The sequence below is a fragment of the Siniperca chuatsi genome, linkage group LG23 (assembly GCF_020085105.1).
Source record: "Siniperca chuatsi isolate FFG_IHB_CAS linkage group LG23, ASM2008510v1, whole genome shotgun sequence".
Taxonomy (NCBI): Eukaryota; Metazoa; Chordata; class Actinopteri; order Centrarchiformes; family Sinipercidae; genus Siniperca; species Siniperca chuatsi.
The window spans coordinates 16,790,004-16,816,506 of NC_058064.1; the positions used below are offsets into that span (position 1 = coordinate 16,790,004).

Sequence of the window (26,503 nt, forward strand, 5' to 3'; positions counted from 1 at the left end):
CGCTCTATAAATAAAATGTCAGTCCACCACTTTGGTCCAGGCTGAAATATCTCAGTAACAGATGGAGTGACATCAGATTTTGTACAGACAATGTGTCGTAACGACTTTAAAGGTTCCCTGATTTCCCTCCAGTGCCACCGTGAGGTTGAAATTTTAGTGTTTTAGTGAAATCTCTTGACAACTATTGGATAGATTATCATGACATTTTGTTTAGACATTCATGTCCCCCTCAGAATGAATTGTAAAATCTTTGGTCAACTTTTCATCTAGCGGCATAATGAGAATTATGAAAAACTAATCACATTCCTATCAGCCGCAGCTAATGTGTTCAGTGCTATTTAGCAAATGTAGCATGCTAACAAGCTAAATTAGGATGGAGAACATGTTAAACATCAAACCTCCTAGACATGTTAGCACTGTCATTGTGAGTATGTTAGCATGCTGATGTTAGCATTTAGCTCAAAGCACTGCTGAGCCAAAGTACGGCCTCACAGAGGTGCTAGCATGGCTGTAGACTTGGACTGTGTCTAAAATAAATTCTACATTTTATGGAATACGAAATTACTGTTGTGCAACTATACACCTGTCAGTAATGACACAACATGATGATAATTCATAAGTGTCCAAAGCTGCTCACTATAGTAAACTGCTGAGTGTTTTCCTTTTGTTGCTGTCGCACTTTCTTGTATTTTATTTTTTGTATAGTTCTACTACGACTTCTACGTCTACTATTGTATACTTCTACTTGTAATAAAATGTGCTGTTTAAGGGACAAAGGACAGGAAGCAACTGGGATAATGGGAAATGTGGTCTTAATGTAATGTGGATAAACTACTGCTGTGAGATAGAGACTACCAATCCTCTGAGGCCGCACCCTCATCTTAGTTTCTATTTTTGTGCAGCTGCTGTATGCGGATGTGTCTTGCTGTGATTGGATGACAACATTTATACTGTACTTTTTGTTATGCAGCCTGTGTCTCTGTTCTTGTCTCTCTCTTTTTTTTTTTTTTTTACACAGACATGCATTCATAGCAGAGTTGGTTTTGTCATGAATTCCTGCTGACACCATTGAACGACCAAAGAGACGCTCGAAGCTGAAATGAGGCAGCTAAAACATACCTACAAAAGTTGATTTGGTCTTTGCCTATACATATCCAACTTAATGCTGATGAAGGATTCCACTGCAGTGTATCATTAAATGTGGAAATAATTAGTTGCTATCGCAGCATCTGTGAATATGCTGTTTACCTCCAGAGGGCTGGAAGCTGGACCACAGCTTCTCATTAAAGTGTAATTAGCTCCAACACAATCCCAAGATTTGTACATTCACTCACACAGTTATCCATCAATTAATTACATTTTCTTAATCCAGCTTTGGGTTTATGATCCTGTTGACTGGAAACTGCAGTGGCATCATTATGCTCTGTATGTTCTCGTTATTATTCAGACATTCTGACGTGATCAGTTAGATACCCAATGGACTTCTGAAATGAAACATATGATCAAATATTAAAAAAATTACCAAAATGACGAACTATACCTTCATGGTATCAGCTATAAAGAAATTAGCTTTTGACCCCACAGAGAATATTCTTTCAGAGCAGCAAACTCTCAGCAAACGTCATGGCTGCAGACTGTGGGTTAAAAGAGATTAATGATGTTGTCATTAGTCTCTGTTACATCAGTGATAGCTGTGGGTCGACTTGTTCTTCTGAGCCTGAGTGCCGTCATCAAATATTTACCTCTGCTGGATATCAGCCTGACAAACATCTCAATCATTTAACTTTCCAGTAATGTTGGGTTCATTAATTATTTTGTCAAAAAGGTAGTAATTGGACATGAGAGGAAACCTTAACGCACAATTTAAAGCAGTATTCATTCATTTATTGGCCACTTGGGGAGTAGTGGGAAAACCTGTCAAAACAATATTGACACATCCAGCAGACATGGAGCAACATTACCTTGCCATGTTTGTGTCCACCTGGTGAATGTAAGTCCAAGATTCCCACTCCTTTTAGCTCTGTTTTGCTCTCCACCAATTCCTGAGAAAAATATCTGGCTCTTTAGCTACTAAATGCTCCAGTGTGCTAGTCGCTAACTGTGTCTGCTGTTTGGTGCTGAGCAGGTATAGCGTACAGTGAGTTTTAAGAACTTTTCTCCCCAAAACAGCTGCCTACTGCTGCAAAAACCAATGCTAATGAGAGCGGTGAGAGTGAAGCACAACAATAAAGCTGCGGGCCAGAAAACCAAAACGATGAGCTTAAAGACGCCAAAATGCTCTGTAGAACTCAAGGGAGTTGCAGAGTCAGGTGATAATTCTCTGTGGGTTTGTCACTATGAGTGACTTCTTTCATATACAAGTATTCGTGTGAGCCATTGTTAACGTAAAAATATTGATTATAGACACTTTAAGGATATTTTACAAGAAGTGAGTACAATCGCCACTCAAAGGCCCTGAAGTGCCCCTTTTACACACAGGCCTAGTCATTTGATCCATTGTTGATATAAAATATATTGATTAGTGCAGCTTTAAACAAAAACATGATCACATCATGTTCAGATTGATCTTCAACTAAAATGTATCATTGACAGGTGTGGTCCAGCTGTGGCAACCCATGACGGTCTGAATGAGAAAAATACCACTGTCAATAATCAAAAAACTACATTCTTTATATGAAATATAGCCTATCGATATTTTTTAAACGAAAATACATTTGAGAAATTTTAGATAGATTTCAGAGTGCTAAGGCCAACAAAACAACCAAGTATTTAAGTAAATCACAAGAATATTAAATTATTGTGATTCTTTTTTATTCTATTTCTCTTTTTTTTCCTGCTTCTCTTTTTATTCCCTTTCGCTTTACTGACACATGCTCCCTCAATTCTCCTGTTGGCCAATGAGCTTCATGGACCGAATGCGGTAATGAATGCACAACACTACACCCCTCACGTTCCCGGCATGCATTGTGGAAAGAGAGACAGAGAGAGAGAGAGAGAGAGAGAGAGAGAGAGAGAGAGAGAGAGAGAGAGACGAGGGGTGGGGGGCTTGGCTGGGAGGCTGAGAAGGACCGTGGATCTGAGCGCAGAAGAAGAAGCAGCAGCATCAGCAGAAGAAGAAGAAGAAGAAGAAGGGTCCTCATCCGACACTTGCTCATCACTGACAACTGCTCAGGTAAATTATGTGCGCATTTATTCTCAGCATCATTCCCACGTTTTGTTTCCAGTATTTGTCTCCGTGTGTTTGTTTCCTGCTGCGGGCTTCTCCTTCTGGAGAAATCAGCTGCTTCACACAATGAGGCTTATCTTTTCCGGGTATTTTTAAAAAAAAAATTATTATTGTTCCTCGGATAAGATGGGGTTTGACCTGTGAGCGCAGTCTTTTGTGTTTTGCTGTGTCAGACTGGTGTGAATTGTTTGACAGCTTGGTGATGTACTACAGCAGGTTTGTGCAGGGATTCCCTCAGCCATGGCTCTGCAGCCCACAGTCCAGTCACTCCTCCGCTGAGCATTTCATTAGGGGAGGGAGGTGGGGAAGGTGGGGGTATCCATTTCATGATTGTGACCGGGGGAGACGGTGGATTATAAAGTCAGTTTACTCGCATTTTGAGGCAGCTGTCAATCTCTATCACAGTAATTGATATTATGATATTATTATTCTTATCCCATTTAGAGATAAGAAGCTGATGCAGAAAAGCCTTTTTTTTTAGCCCTAATTAAATGTCCAGTGGGTAACATTTTGACTCAAGATAATGGGCAGTTTGTTATTTATTGGCTATTTTACAACGTATGCCTAACAACCCACACGGAATATTCTAAATTATAACCCTATTAGTATTGAAAAGGTCTATGCCCATCCCATGGTGTAGGCTAAGTGATCACTACTGTTGGTTTAATTGAACCCTGCAAAAAGCTGTTTTTTGGCCACTTGGGGGCAGCGGAAACAAGCTGTGAACACATAGTTGACATATAATTATTATTATTATTATTATTATTATCATCTTTTAATATATTATTAGCAAACAGTTGCCTGATTACACATCAAGTAGCCATGGAGCAACATTAGCATTAATTTGGAGTTGTGTTTCTGGCCACCTGGCAAATGTCCAAGATTCCCACTCCTTTTAGCTCTGTTTTGCTCTCCACCAATTCCTGAGAAAAATATCTGGCTCTTTAGCTACTAAATGCTCCAGTGTGCTAGTCGCTAACTGTGTCTGCTGTTTGGTGCTGAGCAGGTATAGCGTACAGTGAGTTTTTAGAACTTTTGCCCCAGAACAGCTGCCTACTGCTGCAAAAACCAATGCTAATGAGAGCGGTGAGAGTGAAGCACAACAATAAAGCTGCGGGCCAGAAAACCAAAACGATGAGCTTAAAGACGCTAAAATGCTCTGTAGAACTCAAGGGAGTTGCAGAGTCAGGTGATAATTCTCTGTGGGTTTGTCACTATGAGTGACTTCTTTCATATACAAGTATTCGTGTGAGTCGTTGTTAATATAAAAATATTGATTATAGACACTTTAAGGATATTTTACAAGAAGTGAGTACAATCACCACTCAAAGGCCCTGAGACTTTTTTTTTAAATGAGCTTCTTTTGAGTGATTGGGTCCTACATGAACGCACATTTTCTGCCAAAGTTATTCATTTTAAAGTGTACTGTATTTCAGTCTCTGTGCTCTTCTAACTGGATTTAAAGTGGGCAGGGCTCAGTTAGAAAGAGGTGATGTCACATATTTCTCTTCACAAATCAGAATTTAGGAATATTTGAATCAGAATCTTATGAAGGTCGTGGGGTCATTTGCTTTTGTTGCCAGGCTGCTGTCAATCAAATCTAATCAAACCACACCCACACAGTCCTGATGGAAGATATTAAAAATTAGAGTTTTTAATACCTAAAGATGTTTTTTTCCAAACTTTAACTCTGATTGTTGCTTATTTAGTAACTGATATTTAATGTTGTAGAGAAAAACTTGACATATGAAACATAGTTTTCAGGGGATTTAAGTGTATACAGATTTATTGTAACTTTATTTTTAGCTCAGAAATGACTCTACCTCCATATGTTTGCAGAGTTACAGCTCAGCTCTGAATATTGATGATAATGGTAGTATGGCATCTCCCACATACAAACCATGAAATATTTATCAGGCAATCAGGAGGCAGACACAAGTGTTCCCTCCATAACCAGTTATCTGTTTTGTCCTCCAACAGATGCTCCTCAGCATGAAAGGGCGGCTGCAGCCACTAATGATCCCCCTTTTTTTTCTCGTGAAATGCACAATAACAGTGACCTTTTTGTCCTTAATCAGCTGGTTCGGTGCTTCTCGGTGTGCACCAGACTTGATAGAAGGAGACTTTGATGTAGAAACAAGTTGTAGTAATGTGGGGGCTGGTTTGTTCTGAATGGAGCTTTGAATCAATATGCTGCTGATGCTGTTTATATGGAAATGATTCATCAGCAGCCTGTTAGTCCTAACTTAGATATGAATGGAATGGATAGTGTATTGTATTAAGTAGGGCTATAGCTTTCTTTTGAAGTGCTGAAAGCCAATATTTTGTTGTTCAGTATCTTCAGAATTCTTGCATTTTTTCATCAAAATCATAAAATGGTATGCTTGTATTTGCTTGTGCTCTTGTCTAGTTTGTTGAGCTTCAGTCCAATGAAACCTATGGTTATTTGGCTCCTCCCACTGATGTTTGGCTTGACCAGTGAATGAGATTTGGGTCTTTCCCGAGCTGAGAGAAGTTGTCGCTTGAGATTGTTTTGAGTGAACATGTCTAATCTCTGGTATAGTTCCGCATGAATAGGGAGAAAGAAAGGTCTGAGGTTGGTTCTACCTCCTGCCTCATTGTCTATGTGTGTGTGTGTGTGTGTGTGGATACTAATGTGGCGTCTGCAGGGAGAAGTGCAGTGAGGTCACTGCGTGGTGACTCGGCTGTGACTCCTCGCCTCACCAGCTCGTCGCTGCTGCTGCTGCTGCTGCTGCTGCTGCTGCTGCTGCAGACACTCTCACAGTGAGCTGAGACTGTTGTGTTGCCGAGCACATTCTGTCACTGCAGTCGTCGAGGTGCACAGTTCAAGGATGACTTTCTCATTCCTGTTGGGTGGTTCTGCATGTGCAGAAAGCAGCAAGATTTTCAGATTTGGTTTTAAGCTCCATTGTTTTTCATTTATAAGTCGATCTGTGTGTGGTAAAGTATTGTAATCGTAATTAGGCCTATGTTCCCCATTATCTTATTATGTCTTCTCTGGTTGCACTTGTCCTGTTAGAAAATGCCTGTAAAGTCAGTACAAAATAGAAGCAGTGCGCTGAAAGCATTTAACAGCATGTTTGCATATTCTAGCGCTGAAATCAACAGCCTAAGCCTAATAGTGTCCTCACAAGCTGGCATTTTACAAGTTTTGCAATGGCTGATTAGCAGCAGGCTTCCACACAACCTCCCACAATAACTCAACACCATCTCTTCTGTAGATGTCTCGCCACAGCAGAGGCGACAACATGCAGGAAGTTCAAGATTTTTGCTTTAAATTCATACCAAAAACAGCCATTACTGAAGTATATGATATTGTTCTATCAGTATAGTACACCTCCGATGTGGTGTTTCTTGTGGAGCATATTTGTGGCAAAAAAGTCTGAAATAGATGCAGCAAAACTTCATTTTCTTTTCACATTTTCTTTGTTTTGTTGTAATGTGTCCCAGACTTCTCTGACCAGTGGTGTGTTAATCAGCCTTAAAGAGTTGCCCGCCCTTAATGTGGGTAGGAATTTAATTAGGCTGGGATTCAGTCATTTGTTTTAGTGTATCATGATACTCTAAATTGTCTAAAGAATTGAGTTCAGTTTTGGAGGAAACACTAAATATTGCCGTGTTTTCCATGAAATTGATTTGATTTAAAGATGTTGACTATTGGCACAAATGGACTTTAGTTTTGGATTATGAACACTAAATATCAACTATGAGCTATTTTTTTAGAGAAATCCCAGAAATGGCTTCCAAAATGCCAGTAGAATACTTGCTAATGTTACCCTTACTGTGCGTTCAGACCGCCGCTGGCGAATGCTTCATAATTTGCTCTGCCTGCCCTGCCAACAACACTGAAGAAAGATTCGTGGACGCTCCGACGTAGATGAAATACTGTAGGTGGCAAAGTTAGTTCAAATGCTTGGTAATAAAATACAAGCGCAGGATTTCTAAATTCCGATTGGTTGCTGCCGAACCGCGTCATAGCTCATTACCATAAAGTTGCCCAGACTTCAACTTCCCTCGACGCCCACACACCGTCCAAGACACACCACGCCGCTCCTTGCCGCCGGCTCACATAGAAAATAAATTACTTCTGGTCACTTTGACGCTCTCGCCGGCGGCAGTCTAAACGCCCAGTTATAGAGATACACACACACACTCTCACACACACTCATAATCTACCCCATTCAATGGCATGCATCAAATACAGTGTAAATGTAGAGTAAAAATGTGTAACAAAATGCAGAACGTTTTCAGATGCCATCTTACACTGTACACTTATATTACAGGTTTGATATCGATCCATAGGTCCTTCATTTATTCGAGACTGGAGCCTTAATATTGCTATTATTAATATATGATGACAGTTTGTTAGAACAAAGCTCTTCAGAAATGTTTTTCATGGGATATTTAGCCTCTTAGTGCACTCCTAGTAGCAACATTATGAGGGTGGCAGAGTGCTAGACACACAATGATGAGTCATAATGTTACCATCGCTGTTCCCTGAAAAGTAAGAGCAGTGTGTTACTTAGTTTGGCTTCTGGACGACATGTAGGATCATGTACATAAGTAAAATAAGGAGCGGGTTGCTAAGCGACTGTAGAAACACTGTAGCTCATCTGCTGGTGTAAAATTGATTGTTTTATTGTTACAGTCAGAATCCTTTCATTTGCAAAGTACAATAAACAAACAGTATAGGAACTATTAGAATGAAGATGCCGGCGCCCATGGGATATGAACAACAGGAGCAAAGGACAATGCACGACACACAACGATCAGTAGCATGTACAACTCAAAAGCATTGGACAAACATAACAATGATTTCATTATTCTTAGAGCCTGGAGCCAGGATGGAATTACAAAAGAGGTCAAGGAAATAACAAATTCAAAAGGGCCTGAAAAGCATATGTGGGCTCTGTTTATGGCAGTCTAATTATTACATTTAGATATTTTTAGATATTTTCTGTTTTCTGTGGAGATTTTGGACCAATTGTGATGTTAGACATGGTCACCAAAAACATTAGGATTCATCCTCTGGGGACCATGAATATCCATAGCGAATTTCATAGAAAAAACTGGCTTTTGAGATACCTTCACAGTCCAAAGTATTGGTCAAGGGGGCATTTGGGCCTGATGTTGGTGCTAAAGGGAAGGACAGGAAATCATCAAAATCTATAGGTATCATCCTCTGGGGACCATGAATATTTGTATAAAATGTCATTCCAGTCTGTTCAGTGGCTGTTGAGATATCATGCTCTGGACCTGGAAGTATTGGATAGACAGACCAACATCGATGAATAAAATTACAATCTATGGTAACCATGACAACAAACAGCTGTGACTACAGGGAATTTTACTGTAAAACTCCAGGATAGTGACTGTCATGAACATCCATCTGGCAGCGAGTCCCACACGTTTATTATAATCCCCCAGTATGCCACGGGGCAGGTTGAACGCCACCTCCCATCCCAGCAATTCGGCCCTCTGCTATCCCACCTTTAATTAAATTTTCCTCGCTTTGACTTGAGTCCAGCGACCCTCTGCTCTAACTGGTTATACTCCCACCCCCCAAGCTCAGACTGTCATGAATAATAAAAGCCATGTTTGACTGCTTGTGGTGTCACGCTGCACAGCAGACACACACTGATCCCTTTAAGCTTGTTACAGTTTACCAGTGTTGGACAATGACTGTGTGTGTTGTGGGCTGTGAGGAGGGTAGTAAGAGCCTGGGCAATGATGCTAAAGGTGGTTATCATTTTAGATTAACATTTATGCTCATATAAAGTTGTTAAATATTAAACACGTCATAGTAAATAGTATTGAATAGTATAAACATAATGTGAGATGAGGGTTTTTAAAAGGTATTTGTGAGTAGAATTTCTTTTTGTGTCATTTTTTTGTCTGTTTCCTTCATTTTGCATTAAAATCATACATATAACAGAGTGATTGATCTAGTATGTTACAAATGAGTATTTTCTCGATTTATCATTTTGTCAGTTAATGGTTTGGTATGTGAAATGTCAAAAAATGGTGAAAAATGCCCATCACAATTTCTCCTTACCCTAAAGTGACATGTTTAAATTGATTGTTTTCTGCATTCAACAGTCCACTACCCAAAGATTTTCTGTGTACTATCCAAAAAGACTAAGACAAACAGCAAATATTCATATTTCAGGAGCTGGAACTAATCTATTTGTGCTACTTTCACATAAAAAATGATTATTAGAATATTTGTCGATTAATTTTCTGTTAATCGATTAAGTGACTGATTGTTTCAGCTCTAACATCCATGTATTAAAGTCATGTATTTAGTCTGTTTACTTTCATTGCTGTCATTTTCATCATTGATTAATCTGCCACTTATTTTCTCGATTAATCCATTTATTGCTTGTTGTCAGAAAATTCTGACAGAAAATGTCAGAAAATAGTGAAAAATCAAAATTTCAATCTCTTGTTTTGTCCGACCAACAGTCCAAAACCCAAAGTTTTGGAATTCAAAAAAGGTAGGCTTTTATTTACCCAGAAAAACTAACCTGAACAAAGACAAAACTGACCTAACTAATGACACATGAGGGGAACATATAAACTGACTGGCCAAACCATTTAACAGACATGAGGGGTGGACAAAACACAATAACTAAATTAACTTAAAATAAACACTAGATGTGTGCCATGTTCAAAATATGCAAAATGGAAACAAAATAACTCTACAAAATTATCTTCTAATACACAAACAAAAGGCTCTCTCCCCAAACCCCCCATTGCTTTGTCATGTGTTTGGTATAGTCCATTGCCCAGGTATAGTATATAGTCAATCTTTTGCATGGTGGAGGCCAGGTGCCCCCCAAATCAGCAGCACGGTAACTCAATAGAAAGAAAATGATATGAATGCAACTTAAAGATAACAGAACTTAAGTGTTGACAATACAAACTTAACTAAATATGTGCGCTTCATCTAGAAACGATGCATGTCAAAAAATGCGAATAAACCGAAATGCAAAATCAAATCATGTCGGTTGTTTAATTATGTGAAAGTTGCCTGTAACTGAATGTAAACTTCAAGTAAAAGTGAGTGGAAATGGTATTACCAAGTTGTGGCTGCAGGTGCGTCCGTCACCGTAACCGATGCTAAACTCCCAGCGTTTTAGAGTCTACTAACAGAAAAAACAGTGGACACCATGGGCATCCAGACCCCTTACCACCAATTTCCTACACTTCCAAAAATAAATACATATTTTTATTCAAGCTATGAGACAGTATTTACAAGAGGCTGGTACTTGAAAACATTATTGAGGAGCACATCTATTATTCAGAAGTAACACTCGAGTACGTCTCACTTAATTGATCTCATTAAGAAAATCAGCTTCTGGTGCGTTCGCTGTTACATTTGAAAGCACATATTAGTCATTATTGCATAATTTGGACATGTAAGGTGAGAAACAGGATGCTACATTGTCAGAGAAGATGCAATGCTACTACTGCAAGTCCTTAGTAATTAGTCAACTAATTAGTCAACAATTCTAACAGGCCTTGATGCGTAAATTCACAGAACAGCCATTCAGAGTATGTGATAGATTCATTAGATTCACAATCAGGATGCAAAACATGAAGAGCGAAACATGAAACAATTTGAGATCAACAGGAAGGAAGGGCTATCTCCCTTAAGCTGTGTCTTCATCAATTACAAGATTGTTAAATATAGAAGAAGTAACACGCACACTCCAACGCACACTGTACACCAGCAGGGGTCCCAGAATCTGGTGTGGCATTATCCTGCTCGTCCCCATCATTATAGAGCAAAGCCTGTGATTACTGCTGAGCCAAAGTCCTGTTTGCTGTTAGAGTTTAAGGACTTCTCTAATATCTCCTTCATACACTACTTACAGTACCACTCACCAGCTTTCAATTATATGTTTCTATCAGGGTGGAGTGCAGTCTGTAAATATTGAGCATTAAATATGATTTGACAGCCACATCCGTTCTATTGCTTTTTATAGTCAGCCCCAACAGACTCTTACCACACAAAGATTATTGAAAGATCATACATTTGTGGATAAAACCAAGGGTTTCCTTTTGTCCTATCGCTGTATGTATGTCTCTTTCTGCTACTTGCTCCTTTTTAACAAACTCTTATCACTAATGTTTGCCACCAGGTCAGCCGAAACAGAGCATGGGGTTCCTGTGGTTTCTTCCCAGTGTGGATATACTGCAGGGAGAACTAAGAGGCAAAGTCTTTAAGGATTTAATAGTGTTAGATGTGCTCAGGCACAGAAAGAAAGCAGCTTATAGGGTGTTGAGAAAGTGGGGAATGTGCCAGTGGTGTAAAGATAGTGATTTTCAGTATTTCAGCAGACAGCTCCTTATCTGTCCAATGGAATCAAGTTGTTACAAAGGGGGCTGAGCTAGCAATCAGTTGCCCTGTGACTGTAATTGCCACTGCTTGTTGTTCGTCTTTATTCTGTCTGTTTTCTAGCAATTTTCTATAATTTGACTTAAGCCCTGCTAGTTTGTTCTGTAAGAGCTTTGTGGTGGTTGACACATAAGCATAATTCCCAGGGGGAAGCCCCTTCCCTCCGTGATAGGATAGGCTGTTCAGCCCGGCCGCTGGAAGGCATATTGCATCTCGCATTTTAGTGTTATTCCTCATGACAACAAGCATCTGCTTGCTGAAATGCCCCTGGGCAAAACACTGAATCCAAACTCAAGCATTAAAATATTTATATTATATATTGATAATATTCTATATTTTTATTGCAAACAAAGACCAAGTAAAGATCCAAACCAACAATGAATTGATCCTACTAACAATCAGAATCAGAATCAGAAATACTTTATTGATCCCTGAGGGGAAACTCTTTTGTTACAGCTTCTCACTATCACGTCAGTGCACACAGGAATAGAAGTACTAAGCAAATCAAAATATAATACACTATAATACAGCTAAGATAAATTAAGTACAAAGTGGATATAAGTATAAAAGCTAAAATAAGTGTAAGTACAAAGTGGATTTAGAGGTATGTACATATGAATACTGAGTACGAATGAGTACGAATAATAATACAATGTAATAATATAAGTAATAAGTAATAGTGCAATAATGAGTACTGTCAGGTTAAGTGTAACTTATTAAGATGATTATTAGACGGTGGATATTGCACAGCAGTAATAGAAGTATGAATAAATATAAATAACTTAAACTGAAAAAAGAGTATATTGCACCGGAGTATTAAACAGAGAATATTGCACAATTATTTCAAGTATTGCAGAGATGTTAATGATAAATGTCCAGTTTAATCACTTATGGTCATATAGACTGACACTTAGAGGGAGGAGTTAAAGAGTTTGATGGCCACAGGCAGGAATGACTTCCTGTGGCGCTCTGTGGTGCATTTTGGGGGGATGAGTCTTCCGCTGAAGGTACTCCTTTGTTTGACCAGCACGTCATGGAGTGGGTGGGAGATGTTGTCCAAGATGGCATGTAGTTTGGCCAGCATCCTCCTCTCTGAGTCCAGCTTCACCCCAACAATGTCACTGGCCTTCAGATCAGTTTGTTGAGTCTGTTAGTGTCCACTACCCTCAACCTGCTGCCCCAGCATGCAACAGCAGATATAGCTGATATAGCTTATTCCTCTCTGCCATAGACCTCCACTGTTGTTCAAAAACTATTAAAAACATATCAGTGAGCAACACCATTGCACTGTGACATGTTCTGTCATTACCATTAACATAACGTGCACTGTTAATGTCTTGTTTTAATAAAAAAAACTTTGAAACGACTGCAGACTGTACAGAACTCAGCTGCTTGGCTTTTAACCAGGACCAAGAAGTATGACCACATCACACCTGTTTTAGCCTCTTTACATTGGCTCCCTGTTTGTTTTAGAATTGATTTTAATATCTTATTGATTACTTGTAAGGCTCTTCATGGCCTGGCTCCAGATTATATTTTAAACCTTTTAATCCCTTATGAACCTTCGCGTAGTTTGAGATCTTCGGGCAGGGGTCTCCTGTCTGTTCCTGAGTCCAGGATGAAAACTAAGGGGGACAGAGCTTTTGCCATCAGGGCCCCGAGGCTCTGGAACAACTTGCCCGAAGAAATTAGGTTGTCTGAGTCAGTGTCTTCGTTTAAGTCTCTTCTCAAAACACATTTTTATCGGAGAGCATATCCTGATCTTACCAGAGCTTTCTGTTTATTTTATTTATTTTTTTAATGAATTTTATTCACTGAGGTATTTTATTTCTCTCTCTGTGAAGCACTTTGTACTTTGTTTTAATAAGTGCTCTATAAATAAAGTTTTAGCAATGGGTTAAATAACTTAATACGGTCGGTGTAGTCCCTCATTCATTGTTCGCAAGGATACGATGGAACTTAATTTAATGTTAAAAGGGTCATTCGTAGTGACAAACCCTCAGAGCATTATCACCACTCAGCTGTTTTTTTATTGTCTTTCAGCTCATTGTTTTGATTTTATGCAACTTAACTGTTTTGATTCACTCTTACTCCTCTCAAGAACCTTGTTTTCAGCAGCAGCAGGCAGCTGTTTTCAGCAAAAGAGACCTGATAAATCCATTGTACACTACCTGCCCAGCAGCAAACAGCAGACAGGAAAAGACAGTGGAGCATTTACTATTTAGAGCCAGATATTTCTCTCAGGAGTTGGTGGAGACCAAAACACAAGCTAAATGGAGAGTAAATAATGGACTTAAATTAGCCAGGAGGCCAGAAACACGACTCCAAATGAATGCTAATGTCGCCCTGTGTCAGCTGAATGTGTAAATAAGCAACTGTTTGCCAGCACCTTAGCCACAACAACTTTATAAGGTGGTAATACACTAAGGGGTGAATTAACAAAAGGATTGTGCAGCTTTTTGCGGCTGCTAAACCTGCATAAATATGAAAAAAAGAAGCCGTGTAATTCTCAAAGCACCCACAAAGGGTGAACTGCACCCCTAACTGCGCTTCCAAACAAATAGAATCTCAGTGCTCCGGTGCGATTTGCAGGTATGTAAATTAGGTAATATGCACACATTTGGTGCAAAATTGGCCCCTTTCTATGCAAATGAGCGTTATTGAAAAACAAGGTCAAATACACAAACACCAGGCTAATAGCCACACGCAGTTAGAGTGAAATTATTACCGTCTTCTGAAAGTTGGTGGTAACTGAAGCACATTTATAAAGGGGCGTCACACCCGGACTTTCCAGTGATCATGGCAGCAGTGACTGTTGCCAGGCGAAGCATTAGTGCATCACAGTACACCATATGTGCACAGGTGGCACATAGACAGTACAATACCTGATATTCACCATGAGGGATTGAAACTGTAAAACAACATAAAACCTGTGCTGTGAGAAATGGAGACGATGGTTAGGCAGTGTAACAGTCCAGCATGGAGGAGAGTAGGAGAGAACACAGCTCTCCATGCGCCCAGAGGCATGAGGGAGAGCGCACCCCAAGTAACAATCCCTCCATACAGAGTGAATCATAGAAAAATAAGAGACATCCCACACATAGAAACGAATGGAAGAGCAGGGGAGTTATTAGATAATTATACTTATAATTTGAATAAGTTCTCTTTCAAATCAAACATCTTTTGTTCTTGCATCTGCATTTGTAACATTTTTTGACTCAAACGTTGCTTAACCATGTCATGTGATATGCTGCTTCAGTATACCTTAAGAACAAATATTACTGGGACCACTACAGAAAATTGCAGATGAACATTTAACAGATGCAAAACAATGGCAAATTGGACTCAGCTGCAAAACTTAATGGGCGTGTTTGCACTGAAATGTCATTAGCGCAATATATTTTGTGAATCAGACCTTGAGACGGTGCAGATAGCGGCCGCAATTTATTCTTTATGAATTTGCCCATAAGTTTGCCTGTTTATTAGGAACACCTAGCTAAAACTAATACAGTCTAATGTAAGAGCCCTGCAATAATTCCTACCTTCATGAAGGTTATAATCAGTTTTTGTTGATACTATTTTAGAGAGATGTTAATTTCATTTTATGGTCATTTTGGAAGCTGTAGTTCGTGTTGCTGTTGAACTGTATTGTGTTATACTGCGGTGTTTTGAATATCTTCTGAAATGGAGCTATACTCCATGTAGCTGCTGACCTCTGACCTCTCTGGAGGCCGGCAAACATTATTACACCACTGCTACAACAGCTATGATCAGCACTGCTACTTATAATAATACTTTACACCCGCTATAGAGCTCAGAGTTCAGGTTCACATGTCTGAGTTCAGTTTCTTGGCAGAAGCTACAACTTTCACTCTGCATAAAGACTACCTGATGGTGATTGTCTGTCTACATTGTCAAGATAAAACATTTGCCCCACATCCTTTACCTCCCGCTGCGGGCTTGTTAGACCCTCCTCCCCCTTTAACTACAAAAACACTGCCGCAAAGACTAGGCACATCTGCCTGAGACGTGATGCCTCAATAAGAAATGCACTTTCATCTCATCCAAGCACCATTTACTATGAGAGCGGCCTAGTTTTAATCAGGTTTAGGGGTTTCTTTTCCCCTCCGCTAGCATGCTTGCTTTGTTACAGTTTGATAGCTAATCTGTTTGAATGTTTCTTCTCTGTCACGCTGAGTTCCATGTGTTATATAACTGTTTCCTTTCTCCCGGCGGGCTCTATCTGCTTTACAAAGAAATGAGCTGTGAATCACTGCTCCAACTTTGCATCATCACTGCCGTGTCACTGCATTATTTGCCAGCAGTTTCTGTCCCACCCTGCATGGGTAACATAATCTTATGCTAATCAGGATTAGCAGATTCATAGTGGTCAAAACACCTTTTCAATATAACAGTATATCAGCTTTTGTTTGGCACCTTGCAAATGAATGTTTTCCAGGTCTGGCTCTTCACCTCAATCTGATGTTTGTTAATTAGTGTGAACATCAGAAAGCAGAAAAGCATCACATGTTTAACAATTTCCATCTGAACTAAATTTATATGTGACACAAAATCTAATCCTGAGGAATATACCTACATGTACTGCAGCTTGTTGAACGCTCATAATGAAATTCTTCATTCATCGTGATAATATCCTAACATTCTTTTACTCACTTGAGAAACTGCATGAAAGCCACAGTTAAACAGCATTTTGAGAGCTGCCTGCATGAATAACACTTTTGTCACTTGGGAACAGCACAACAAGCTGTAAACACAACACTGACATATTATCACCTTGTAAAATTTGTGAAAAATGGGCTAGTAAACCAGCAAACAGTTGCCTAAAAGAGCAACACTAGCATTCACTTTGTGTTGTTTGTCTGACCACCTGACGAATGCATGTCCAATATGCACTCTCCTTTTAGCTTTGTTCTGGTCTCCACCAGCTCCTCAGGGAAATATCTGGCTGTATTCAGAAGCTAGTTGCTAACTTTCGTTTACGCATTTTTAGCGTACAGTGCGTTTATTAGAGTTTTTTCCGCTGAAAACAGCTGCCTGCTGCGGCTGGAAACAAAGTTGATGAGAGTGTTAAGACTGAACCAGAACAGGAAAATTATGGGCCGTAAAATCATAACAATGAGCCGGAAGATGCTAAAACGGAGCTGCAGAGTCAGGTGATAATTCTCTGTGGGATCATCAACGAGTGACCCATGTTCCCATGATATGTAGTCATTTATTCCATTGTTAATATATAAATATTGATTAGTGCAGCTTTAATATGATGGGTTTTTTTTGTTAAAGGAGAATGTTGGGGTGAGACAAATAATCAGATATTAACAGCATTGCAAAACTGATTGTGAACAGATCCTTTCTCCCTTCCTTTGTCTCTTGTGCAGGATTTCAGGCATTCCCCTCACCCCTCACCTCCTCTGGCCTGACTGACCCACCAGCTCATCACCATGAACTACCTCCGCCGGCGCCTGTCAGACAGCAGCTTTGTGGCCAACCTCCCCAATGGCTACATGATGGATCTGCAGAGGCCAACCCCTCCAGGTTCATCCACTTCATCTCCCGCTTCCCCGGCCACAGAGAGGCGGCAGCCTCCGAGCATCCCGAGTCAGACCCAGGGCTCGGGCTCAGCCTCAGGCCCGACTTCGGGCTCGACTTCGGGCTCAGGGAGCTTCCTCAGCTCCTTCTCCAGCGTGGTGAAGAGTGCTCAGATGGCCCAAAATGTCGCTGCCGCTGCCCATGCCAAATCAGCAGCAACAGGAGCTGAAGGAGCCTCAACAGGAAGCAGTCAGCCACCTAAACCTGCCATACGCAAGCCCAAGATCCTGCTGGTCATCGATGATCAGCACACAGACTGGTGAGTGGAAGTCTCATGGTGTTAGCGTCCATGCGGGTGGTGTGTTGAACAAACAAAGGTATATTTTTACATTTTGTTGCATGTTTTCTGAATTATGCTGCTCATGTCTAGAAGGGAAATCATTTAAATTCCAGTTTTACTTTTGTGCATTCAAATTACTCGTCTCTGACTTTTCTCAAACCAGTTCCTAGTTCAACAGATAATGAACCTGTGAGTTATTTGTTTTAGAGTGTGCCAATACCAAAATTATTGCATTTCCTTATATTTTAAGTTTAGCTCCCTTGAAAAATCCACAATGGATCACAAAAACCAATCATAGCTCACTAGCCATCTTTACTGACTGGAAGTAACGTCACTACAGTTCTGTTACATGGTGCAGAGTAGTATCTGGGGGGAAAAAATTATAGCTCAACCCTTGTTTTAAAAAGGTATGTTTTTTTAAATTGAATAAGTGAGCACTTCTTTAGCATACTGTATCCCTGGGCTTTCTTTAGCTCAACCTGTGTGGAATCTTTATTACAAACAGTATTTAACCAATATGTTGTATTTCTTAAGTCATTAAAAGAACAGTTTGATATTTTTTGGGAAATACGATTATTTGCTTTCTTGCTGAGAGTTAGATGAGAAGATTGATACCACTCATGTCTGCGTGTTAAGTATGGAGCTTAAGACAGGAGGCTGTTAGCTTAGCTTAGCATAACGACTGGAAGCAAGGGTAAACAGCTAGCCTGGCTCTGTCCAAAGTAAAAAAATATGCTAAACACTTTTAAAGATCACTAATTAACATGTTGTAGCTTATTTGTTGTCAGAAATATACAATTAATTTTTTCTTCGGGGAGTTACGTGCTGGAATTTTCTTAGCGGGACCCTGAATTCTCTTAAACAGAAGTGCTACGTGGACAGGAACTGTTGTTTGTTGTGTAGTCACATTATATAACTCCCCCTACAACCACAAATTGTAGTTTTTACATTTTGTTTGAGTATTTCTGAACTTTCGACAGAGCCAGGCTAGCTGTTTCCCCATTTTCGGTCTTTATGCTTAGCGACGCTAACCACCTCCGTGCTCCAGCCCGATACTTAATGCACGACGTGAGACTGATCTTCTCATCTAACTCTCGGCAAGAAAGGAAATAAGTGTTCCCAAAAAAATTATCCTTTAACATGTTGCTTTTGAAGAAAACTTATCAGTGTCAGTAAGCTAATTAACCATCAAAATCTGTCAGCATATGAAGAGAAATTGTGGCTGAGGAGTGAAAAATTGCTTACCTTTGTTTTTTCAAAAACAATCATCAAAAACAATCTCCTGGTTCAGTTTTGAAAGGCGTGAGACGTCTTATTGTTTATGATAGAGTCGTACGTCCTTGGCTTTTGCAGGCTTATATCATGGCTCTCTGTGCTGGAATAGAAATTGTCATGGTAACAAGACGATGGCCCTTTGCTCTGGTGATGAACTTTAATGAGAAGAGATGGGTTCATCTTTCAGCAACAGAACATACATGCATGCTAGAGGCTGATATCAGCTGTATTTTGCTGCACACTGTGGAGGAATTGATTTCCAGAGCTGCAGTCAAGACATGCAGCAGCCAGTTTATCATGTTTGTCTTCCTGAATCAATAAGCCACGCTTCCATTTCATGAATTGTTATTCGGTTGCCTGACATTTGTTGGCAAATCAAGCTCAGTGAAACTGTTATTAGCTATTTCCAGCCCTTTGAATTTATCTACACAATTAGCAGGGATTATTGTGTACCGAAGTATCTGTATCTGAGGTTCAGCGGGGAGACCAGGCCGGGGTCTAAAAATCATCACTAAATTAAAGCGCCCCGCTGACAGCTGTGTCAAAAGCACCAAGATTGCTCTCAATATTCTGAAAAGCCGGGCTGCCTCTTTTCTTTAATCCGGCTGGCTGAAATCCCCAAAGTACCCATTCCTCTTCACATCCTGGTGTTTCTGAAATGAGTCGTCAGAGGATCATCCACCCACTGAGGCATCCAGGCTCACTCCGACTCTCTGAGGGACCATCCTCACTCTTGAGAGAACAGCAGGGGTTTTTACCTAAACAAACTCAGTTACTTACAAAAAGAGAGAATAAAGGAGGCTTTGACAAGCGGTTGCTTGCTTTTTCAGTACATGAACCAAAAATAAGGTAATTTTTCTCAAGGACAGGGTTGACAGAGTAATAGTAACACCTGTACAATATAATCTACCGCAACAGCCCTGCATTAATCCTACCTTTGTGAAGTTTTTAATGTTGAGTTGTTTGGATTGTGACTAAAATAGGTTCATTATATTCTATGTTCATTTCCAAAGCCATAGTTTGTATTGGATTGCATTGTATTATAATTCCAAATTGTGCCATGTAGATTGTGCCTTTTTTGCACAATATAGTTAGAGTAGTTGTAGTTGTAGGTGTCTCATTTTTCTAAAGAACCTCTTCATTTTCCATTCATTTATTTTCACTTATTCCTTTTTGGCGAACATACAGTAGTAGATTTGGGACATCCTAATATACACTGCATAGATTTTCTTAACTGGGCCTTCCTGTACTCAGTGACATAAACATCTGTTTTCCATTTTAAGCAACATTCCAGGTAACACTGCAGAAAATACCTTAATGATAATTTTCTTTATTTTGATTAAAGCCTGCAAAGGTTACTTTCTTAAAGTAAGGTAAATATGTGTCCATGAGATTTTTCTGGATGCAAATCAAGTGATGGGTGTCATCACTGACAGATTTTTTCAATTCTTTTATGTTAAATCAATGTGAGATAGTGACCAAATTCAAAGGAGCTCTGAAAACCTCACATATTAAATCATCCTTACAATATATATTTTTCTGTCTTTACTGAACATTAAAGGTACTGCAGCAATTTAGTATGTCACTTTCATAAAGGGACGTTAGTCCCCAGTATCAAGCTTATCCTAGATTTCCCATAATGCAACTGGATAGTATCTTTTATTAGACCCCTTTGCTTTAAAAGACAAAGCAAAGGCAACATACTCAGAAGGCAATATAACAACAGAAGGCCAAACAAAAGCAAGACAAAATTAAGATAAAGTTAAGAGTTAAATTAAAATAAGAAGACAACAAAAAGCAAAAATACAGTAGAGACAATGTCATCAGGGTTATTTTTTTTCAGATTTTATTCCACACTCTCAAATGACATTATACAACTGTTTTCACAGACTGAACAGTACTCCTTGTGACAATGGTGCCCCTTTTTAAAAGTCGAGCGCAACTGAAGCAGCATAAGAAAAGAGACATGAGAAGTGAGTGAAGTTGTTGCGTAGTGCTTGTAATGCTGGCTGTTCCTATAAAGCAAACTACTGTCATCTCCATGGCTGGATTAACCCATGTTTTGGGGGCCTTTTTGGGAAGAGACCCTCTGCACTATTACCTTATACCGTATTATTATCATCAACCGGTAAACCCACTTTGTACTTCACACTTATTTTATTTTATACTTATACCCACTTGGTACTTAATTTATTTTCTGACCTGTATTATAGTGTATTATATTTTTTACTTAGTACTTCTATTCCTGTGTGCACTGACGTGATAGTGAGCTGCTGTAGCAAAAGAGTTTCTCCTCGGGGATCAATAAAGTATTTCTGATTCTGATTCTGAGTCTGTGGAACTGAGGGGTGTCTGCCACTCCAGCGGTTCCTGTCTCAAATGGAAATGGCCATTGAACATGGATCCAGGAAAGCTACATTTTTTATAATTTCATACATTTTTATTTAAAATGTATTTTTTTAGATTAGATTACATTGATTTTGTTTGATTTGATTTGTAATTTAGCCTGTTCCCTTTCTGGCCACTGAGTGGCATTGTAGTTCAACTTCAGCTTCACAGAGAAATGCTCAACAGTTTTCTCACGCTTTGATATTTCTGTGTAGAAGTGAAGGGCATTGGCCAGCAGATGGTGATGTGTGATAGCCTCTGATGTTTATATGAAACTCTCTTCCTCTGCTGTTGTAACAATCAGCACTTAGATCAGCTCTTCCCAATCAAAACAGGATATTAGCCACAAACACAGACTGAAACACTACTTCACACTGAAATGATTCTTATACAAATGCATATTAACTGCATTAAGACACATTTTTTGGACTGACTTTGAAGTTGACTGTGACAGGATGGGGTTTGTCCATATTAACTTAAACCAAAAACTTAGACCAATCCAAACTTAAGAGTAAACTCCACACTAAACTCAGACTGAGTTCTTTAGTCTTCAATCAGAGAAAGCTGCACTCACCAGTCTTTTTCTTCCTCATCACTTTGGTGTCATTTACCCCAGACCATGACTTCTGGGACATCATCCTACAGGTTTTCTGGAGTTCATCGTCACAACTTTGCCATTTAGAAAACAGGCAGTTGCAGCTTGAATGTAATAATTAGCACTGACATTGACACCAATACCCATTTCCCATTGCTATTGTCAACCTTAGACCAGAGGTTTTAAAACTGTGAGGAGACCCTGGAGAGGCGCAGGAGAGTCGAAGGGTAGAGATGTGAGGCAAAGATGATGCATGAGGTGAAAGGGACAGGTGCATGCTGGTTTTCTAAAAACAATGGGATGTTAGTTATTGTAGTTTGGCTCACTCACCAACACAATTAACAGTTGCAGCAGCAGCAGTGACTCTGAAGCACAGCTCATGGAGGCAGTTAAGGTAGTTTAACCCAATTGCCACAATTCGGTTCAAAAATCGCACTTTGTCTCTGAGACATAACTCAGTCAAATATGAACACACAGACATGATACACATTTTTTAGATGTGACTTACACTTTCCGAGGATATCATTATTGCTGATGTCCACTGTGAACTAATGTCCATAAATCTGCTTAGAAATAATAGAAAACAATATGTTCCAGATAACTCCAGAACTTGCCTGAGAATCATCACATTTTTAAGTTTTCTTCAGTATCAAAATAATCCAGCTAAGATAGTTATCTGTACAGCCATGGGTGCATTGCAAACAGGAACTGCTAACAGCTTATTCAGCATACTTTAAATGGTGCCAATTTGCTTAAATGTAAACAAATATAGTGGTACACTTTTCTCAGTTTTGTCTCTCAGCATCAGTGATGTCACCCATAGGTGTTTGGCTTGGTCGAAGGGGAAGAGTCTGGTTAGAGTTGAGGTAGGATGAGCAAGCAGCAACCATTACAGCTAACTGTGATAGGCTTAGATCCTTGTCAATCAAGCGAACACTCCCTAAATCATAAATCACCACCAAGACACACATTACACTCTTTACTCTCTGTCTGGTAGCTCTTTTCTGCTGCAGAGTGATGGGTTTTAAGTTTGTTTGGAACAAATAGAAGAACACTTAAATGTCTCTTTACAACAATATAAAAGAAGCCTCTCAGTCTGCATTATGCACTTTGTTCTGCTTTATCTCCAGATCTACCCTTTCTGTGGTAGTTTTTATAAAAAATATCACTGACAAATGTTAGCCATGAGAGTGAAGTAAAGATTACATGGCAACAGCACTGAGTTAATATTAATGCATGCCTGAAGGTCATTTCAAAAAGCTCAAAAATGACTCTAAATCCAAGAGTTGTGAGCAGTCAGTGAATCTCACTGGCCACTTCAAAAGGTGCAGGAAGAGCATGAAGCAGCAGCTTAACAGTTAAAGCTCAACCCGTAAAAAAAGACCAAATATTTGGCTGCTGCTTTGGCAACGTGTCTGTTTCATGGCTTTTTCAAGCACAGTGTTGGTTTTTAGGACAATGTGAAACCTGCTTTTAGGACAACTGAGGCCTGTTGTTGATTCGTGGAACATGAGGAAATAGGCAAACTGTATTCTGGTTTGCTGGTGAAATCTCTGTGCTGGGTTGCTGAAAAAGTCAAGATAAAAGTTTCAACCACACTGGCCAAATTTCTAATTTACTTGACGGCCCTGTAGTGATTCCAGATGTAATCTTGTTTTTATTTCTAAAGCCACCATGTGTTACACGAGTCTTCCAGCAGTCACCCTCTAAACAGATGCATTGTGTTTTTCATGCATTTCCATAAATCAACATTGATCTCTCCCATCTGTGGTCACCGGTTTAACTGGGGCCACAACAGCCAACAAAACTGTTTTATCTGGAGGAAAAACTCTAATATATGGCTAAAGCCACAGCAGAACTTTACTCTATTTCATTGGCAAATGTCCACCAGATAAGTAATCACAATAAACTGTAACCATCCACCACTACCTATTCTCTCTCAGCATCCAAGGCAACGACACAGCTGTGTGTTGAAAATGTGCAGATCAATATTTTTAAGACATATCATATCAGGGAAAATATAAAAGTAAATCCTCTGAATCCCCTGGTGATGCAGGACAGGTTACTAGTCACATAGAGAAGTCTTTCTGAATTGTCCTGACTTGAAGGCTCGGTGAAGGTATCAGAGTGGATGGCGAGGATGTCTGTCCATCCATCGCTCCCTGCCTTGGGGTTGAATTTCCTCTTGGGCATTCCAGCAGAGAGGCTGAGGTCTCTGGGGAAACGCTGCTCTGTCCTGACAGACTTGGCCTCCAGCAATGACTGATGCACAATAGCAGTACACAGCACTGAGGCAAAGTCTCTGAGAGCATCACCGCCACCACCGACAATCCCTCCTTTTCTGTCTCTGTGTCGCTCACTCTCCCTTCTTCTCAGGCTGACATGTTAGACGTGTTTCCAAGAAGCTGTCAGTCTGTTTGCACTGTGTTCTGAATGATACGATCAACTGATTGCTCAATTCAGCTCCGCTCTGGCAAAGTGTTTACTTCTTCATGTACATAGCAGAGTACTATGAGATCCTCTGGTTGCCCTTAGCCATATGAAGATTTAATTTCATGTTTTGTCTAAAGAAAAAGGAGAGAGCCCACTCACTGCTGAACATCTCAAGGGCAAAAAGAAACAGAAAATCTTCTTTTGGCAGTTAGCAATCCATGCTGTACCTCATGAACAGGGCAAAAGTTAAAAAATTGCAAAGTGCAAACACCAGCAGACCAACATTACAAAGTATCAGAACTATTTAAAAAAGTACTTAAAAAGTGAAGACATACATTTACTTTATCAGGACAGCTTTATCCCATTATCTCTAACCATGTCTTTTGATCAGATTGGAGTGCTGGAAGGCATAAACAATGACATCCCAGACTTCGCTGGTCAGATTTTGATGAAAGCGAGGGGGATGGTGTGTCTTCACAGTGTTAAACAGTTAACCTTGAAAATTACATATTTTTCCCCCAGTTTTTTACACTTTGGAATGGTCAGTTGCCCTGTATTGTGGCTCTTGTTACTGCCAGCTCCACTGTTGGCCTATGGAGAGTGTAGACAGCCATGCGCTTCCATTGATCCACATTGTGTTACCTGCTTCTTTTCAACTCACCAGCAGAGTATGAAGGCCTCAGTAGGTATAAAATGAAGTGCTTGTTGGATCATCTAACAGAATCTAAAACACCTTTCCAATGTCGGAATCGAAGCAGCCTTTGGATGGGTGTGTGGAGGGAAAGGGAAACATCGTGGTTAGGGTTAAAATTACTTCATTTTGTTAAGTTTAAGTTTAGGGGAATATAATACACTGTAATACAGGTCAGATAAATTAAGTACCAAGTGGGTATAAGTATAAAATTAAAATAAGTGTAAAGTACAAAGTGGATTTACCGGTTGATGATAAGTATGTACGGTATAATAATACAATGTAATAATACAAGTAGTAAGTAATAGTGCGTGAACTGTCAAGTTAAGTGTAGCCTATTAAGATTATAATGAGACGGTGGATATTGCACAGTAGTAATAGAAGTATGAATAAATATCAATAAATAGGGAATTTTAAACTGAAAAGAGTATATTGCACAGCAATATCAACACAGAATATTGCACAATTATGTCAAGTATTGCAGTGATGTTAATGATCAATGTCCAGTTTTATGAATTATGGTCATATAGACTAACACTGTTAGTCAACAATGTTGACTGTTGGTCTCCCGTGTTTAAGTCTGATGTTTTGTTTAACAATCCATCCATCCCAACCTCCTCCCTATGCAGACTTTGTCGCTCTATAATAATGTCACCAGAATTGTTCCTTTTCCCCCGTCATAATTACTATGGCCGCTAGAGGGCTTTGTCACTTGAACGTAAAGTATGTCATCATGGGGCACTTGCTGAAATGACCTATGTTTCATAGGAGGACTGTCTCAACACATCGTATTACCAATCAATAACTTCAGTCAACAACCACTACCGTCTAGTCTAAACACAATAAGCATACAACAATCAGCAAGCATTTAAGATGTGTGTGTGGGGGTGGGGTCGGTATGTGTGTGTGTGTGTGTGTGTGTGGGAGACAATAGAGAGGGGGGGTGCAAGGAAGATGGCGGACATGACCACGTGGGCTTTGTCACGCACAGAGCCAAAATGGAAGGCAGACCCGTGAAAATTAAACAAAGGGACAGAGCCGAAAAGGAGGACAAGCTCTAATTGTCCTCAAGATAGCGGTCAGCTTAGCTATGCTCTCACGATATCTGGACATATAAGATGTGTGTGTAAGTGTATATGTACTTGTAAAGGCGTGTGGGTTAGTGGAGAGTAAAGAGAAAGAAAGCACACAGAGTAAGGCACAAGGAATCTCAAATGCCGTGGTAAAGCACAATAGCTGCCCCTTTATCACATAGTAACCCAGCAGCAAACTTTCATTCACCAACCGTGTTACTGGACTTTGGTCTGATAAAGCACAGTTATTAGCTTCCACAGTGGCTAAAGCTAACACAGTTAAACGGCCCAGCGGCGTGGTACCGATACAAAATGGAATGTTCTAACACAAAGAGAAACATAGCAATTACGACACGGCGGTCCGTTACTCTCCAAAATAAGCAAAGCACAATTCACAACAATGAAGCTTGGATGAACTAACACACAGTTATAAAATCTATCTCTGCCCAGACATAAGCCTCTTACTTGAAAATTGCTTTTGGTTAGCGATTGTAAGCGTCAGTCTGTTTG

General features: G+C 39.8%; 1 protein-coding gene across 1 annotated transcript in view; it reads left to right on the plus strand.

The window, feature by feature from the left end:
* The first annotated feature begins 3,032 nt into the window (after positions 1-3,032).
* Positions 3,033-26,503, plus strand: part of LOC122871213 (synapsin-3-like) — a 146,397-nt gene continuing 122,926 nt past the window's right edge. Inside the window, exons 1-2 of the mRNA XM_044186031.1 lie at positions 3,033-3,172; positions 17,048-17,517. Coding sequence (XP_044041966.1) covers positions 17,111-17,517 — 407 coding nt within the window. The 5' untranslated portion in view covers positions 3,033-3,172; positions 17,048-17,110. The remainder of the gene's footprint in view (positions 3,173-17,047; positions 17,518-26,503) is intronic.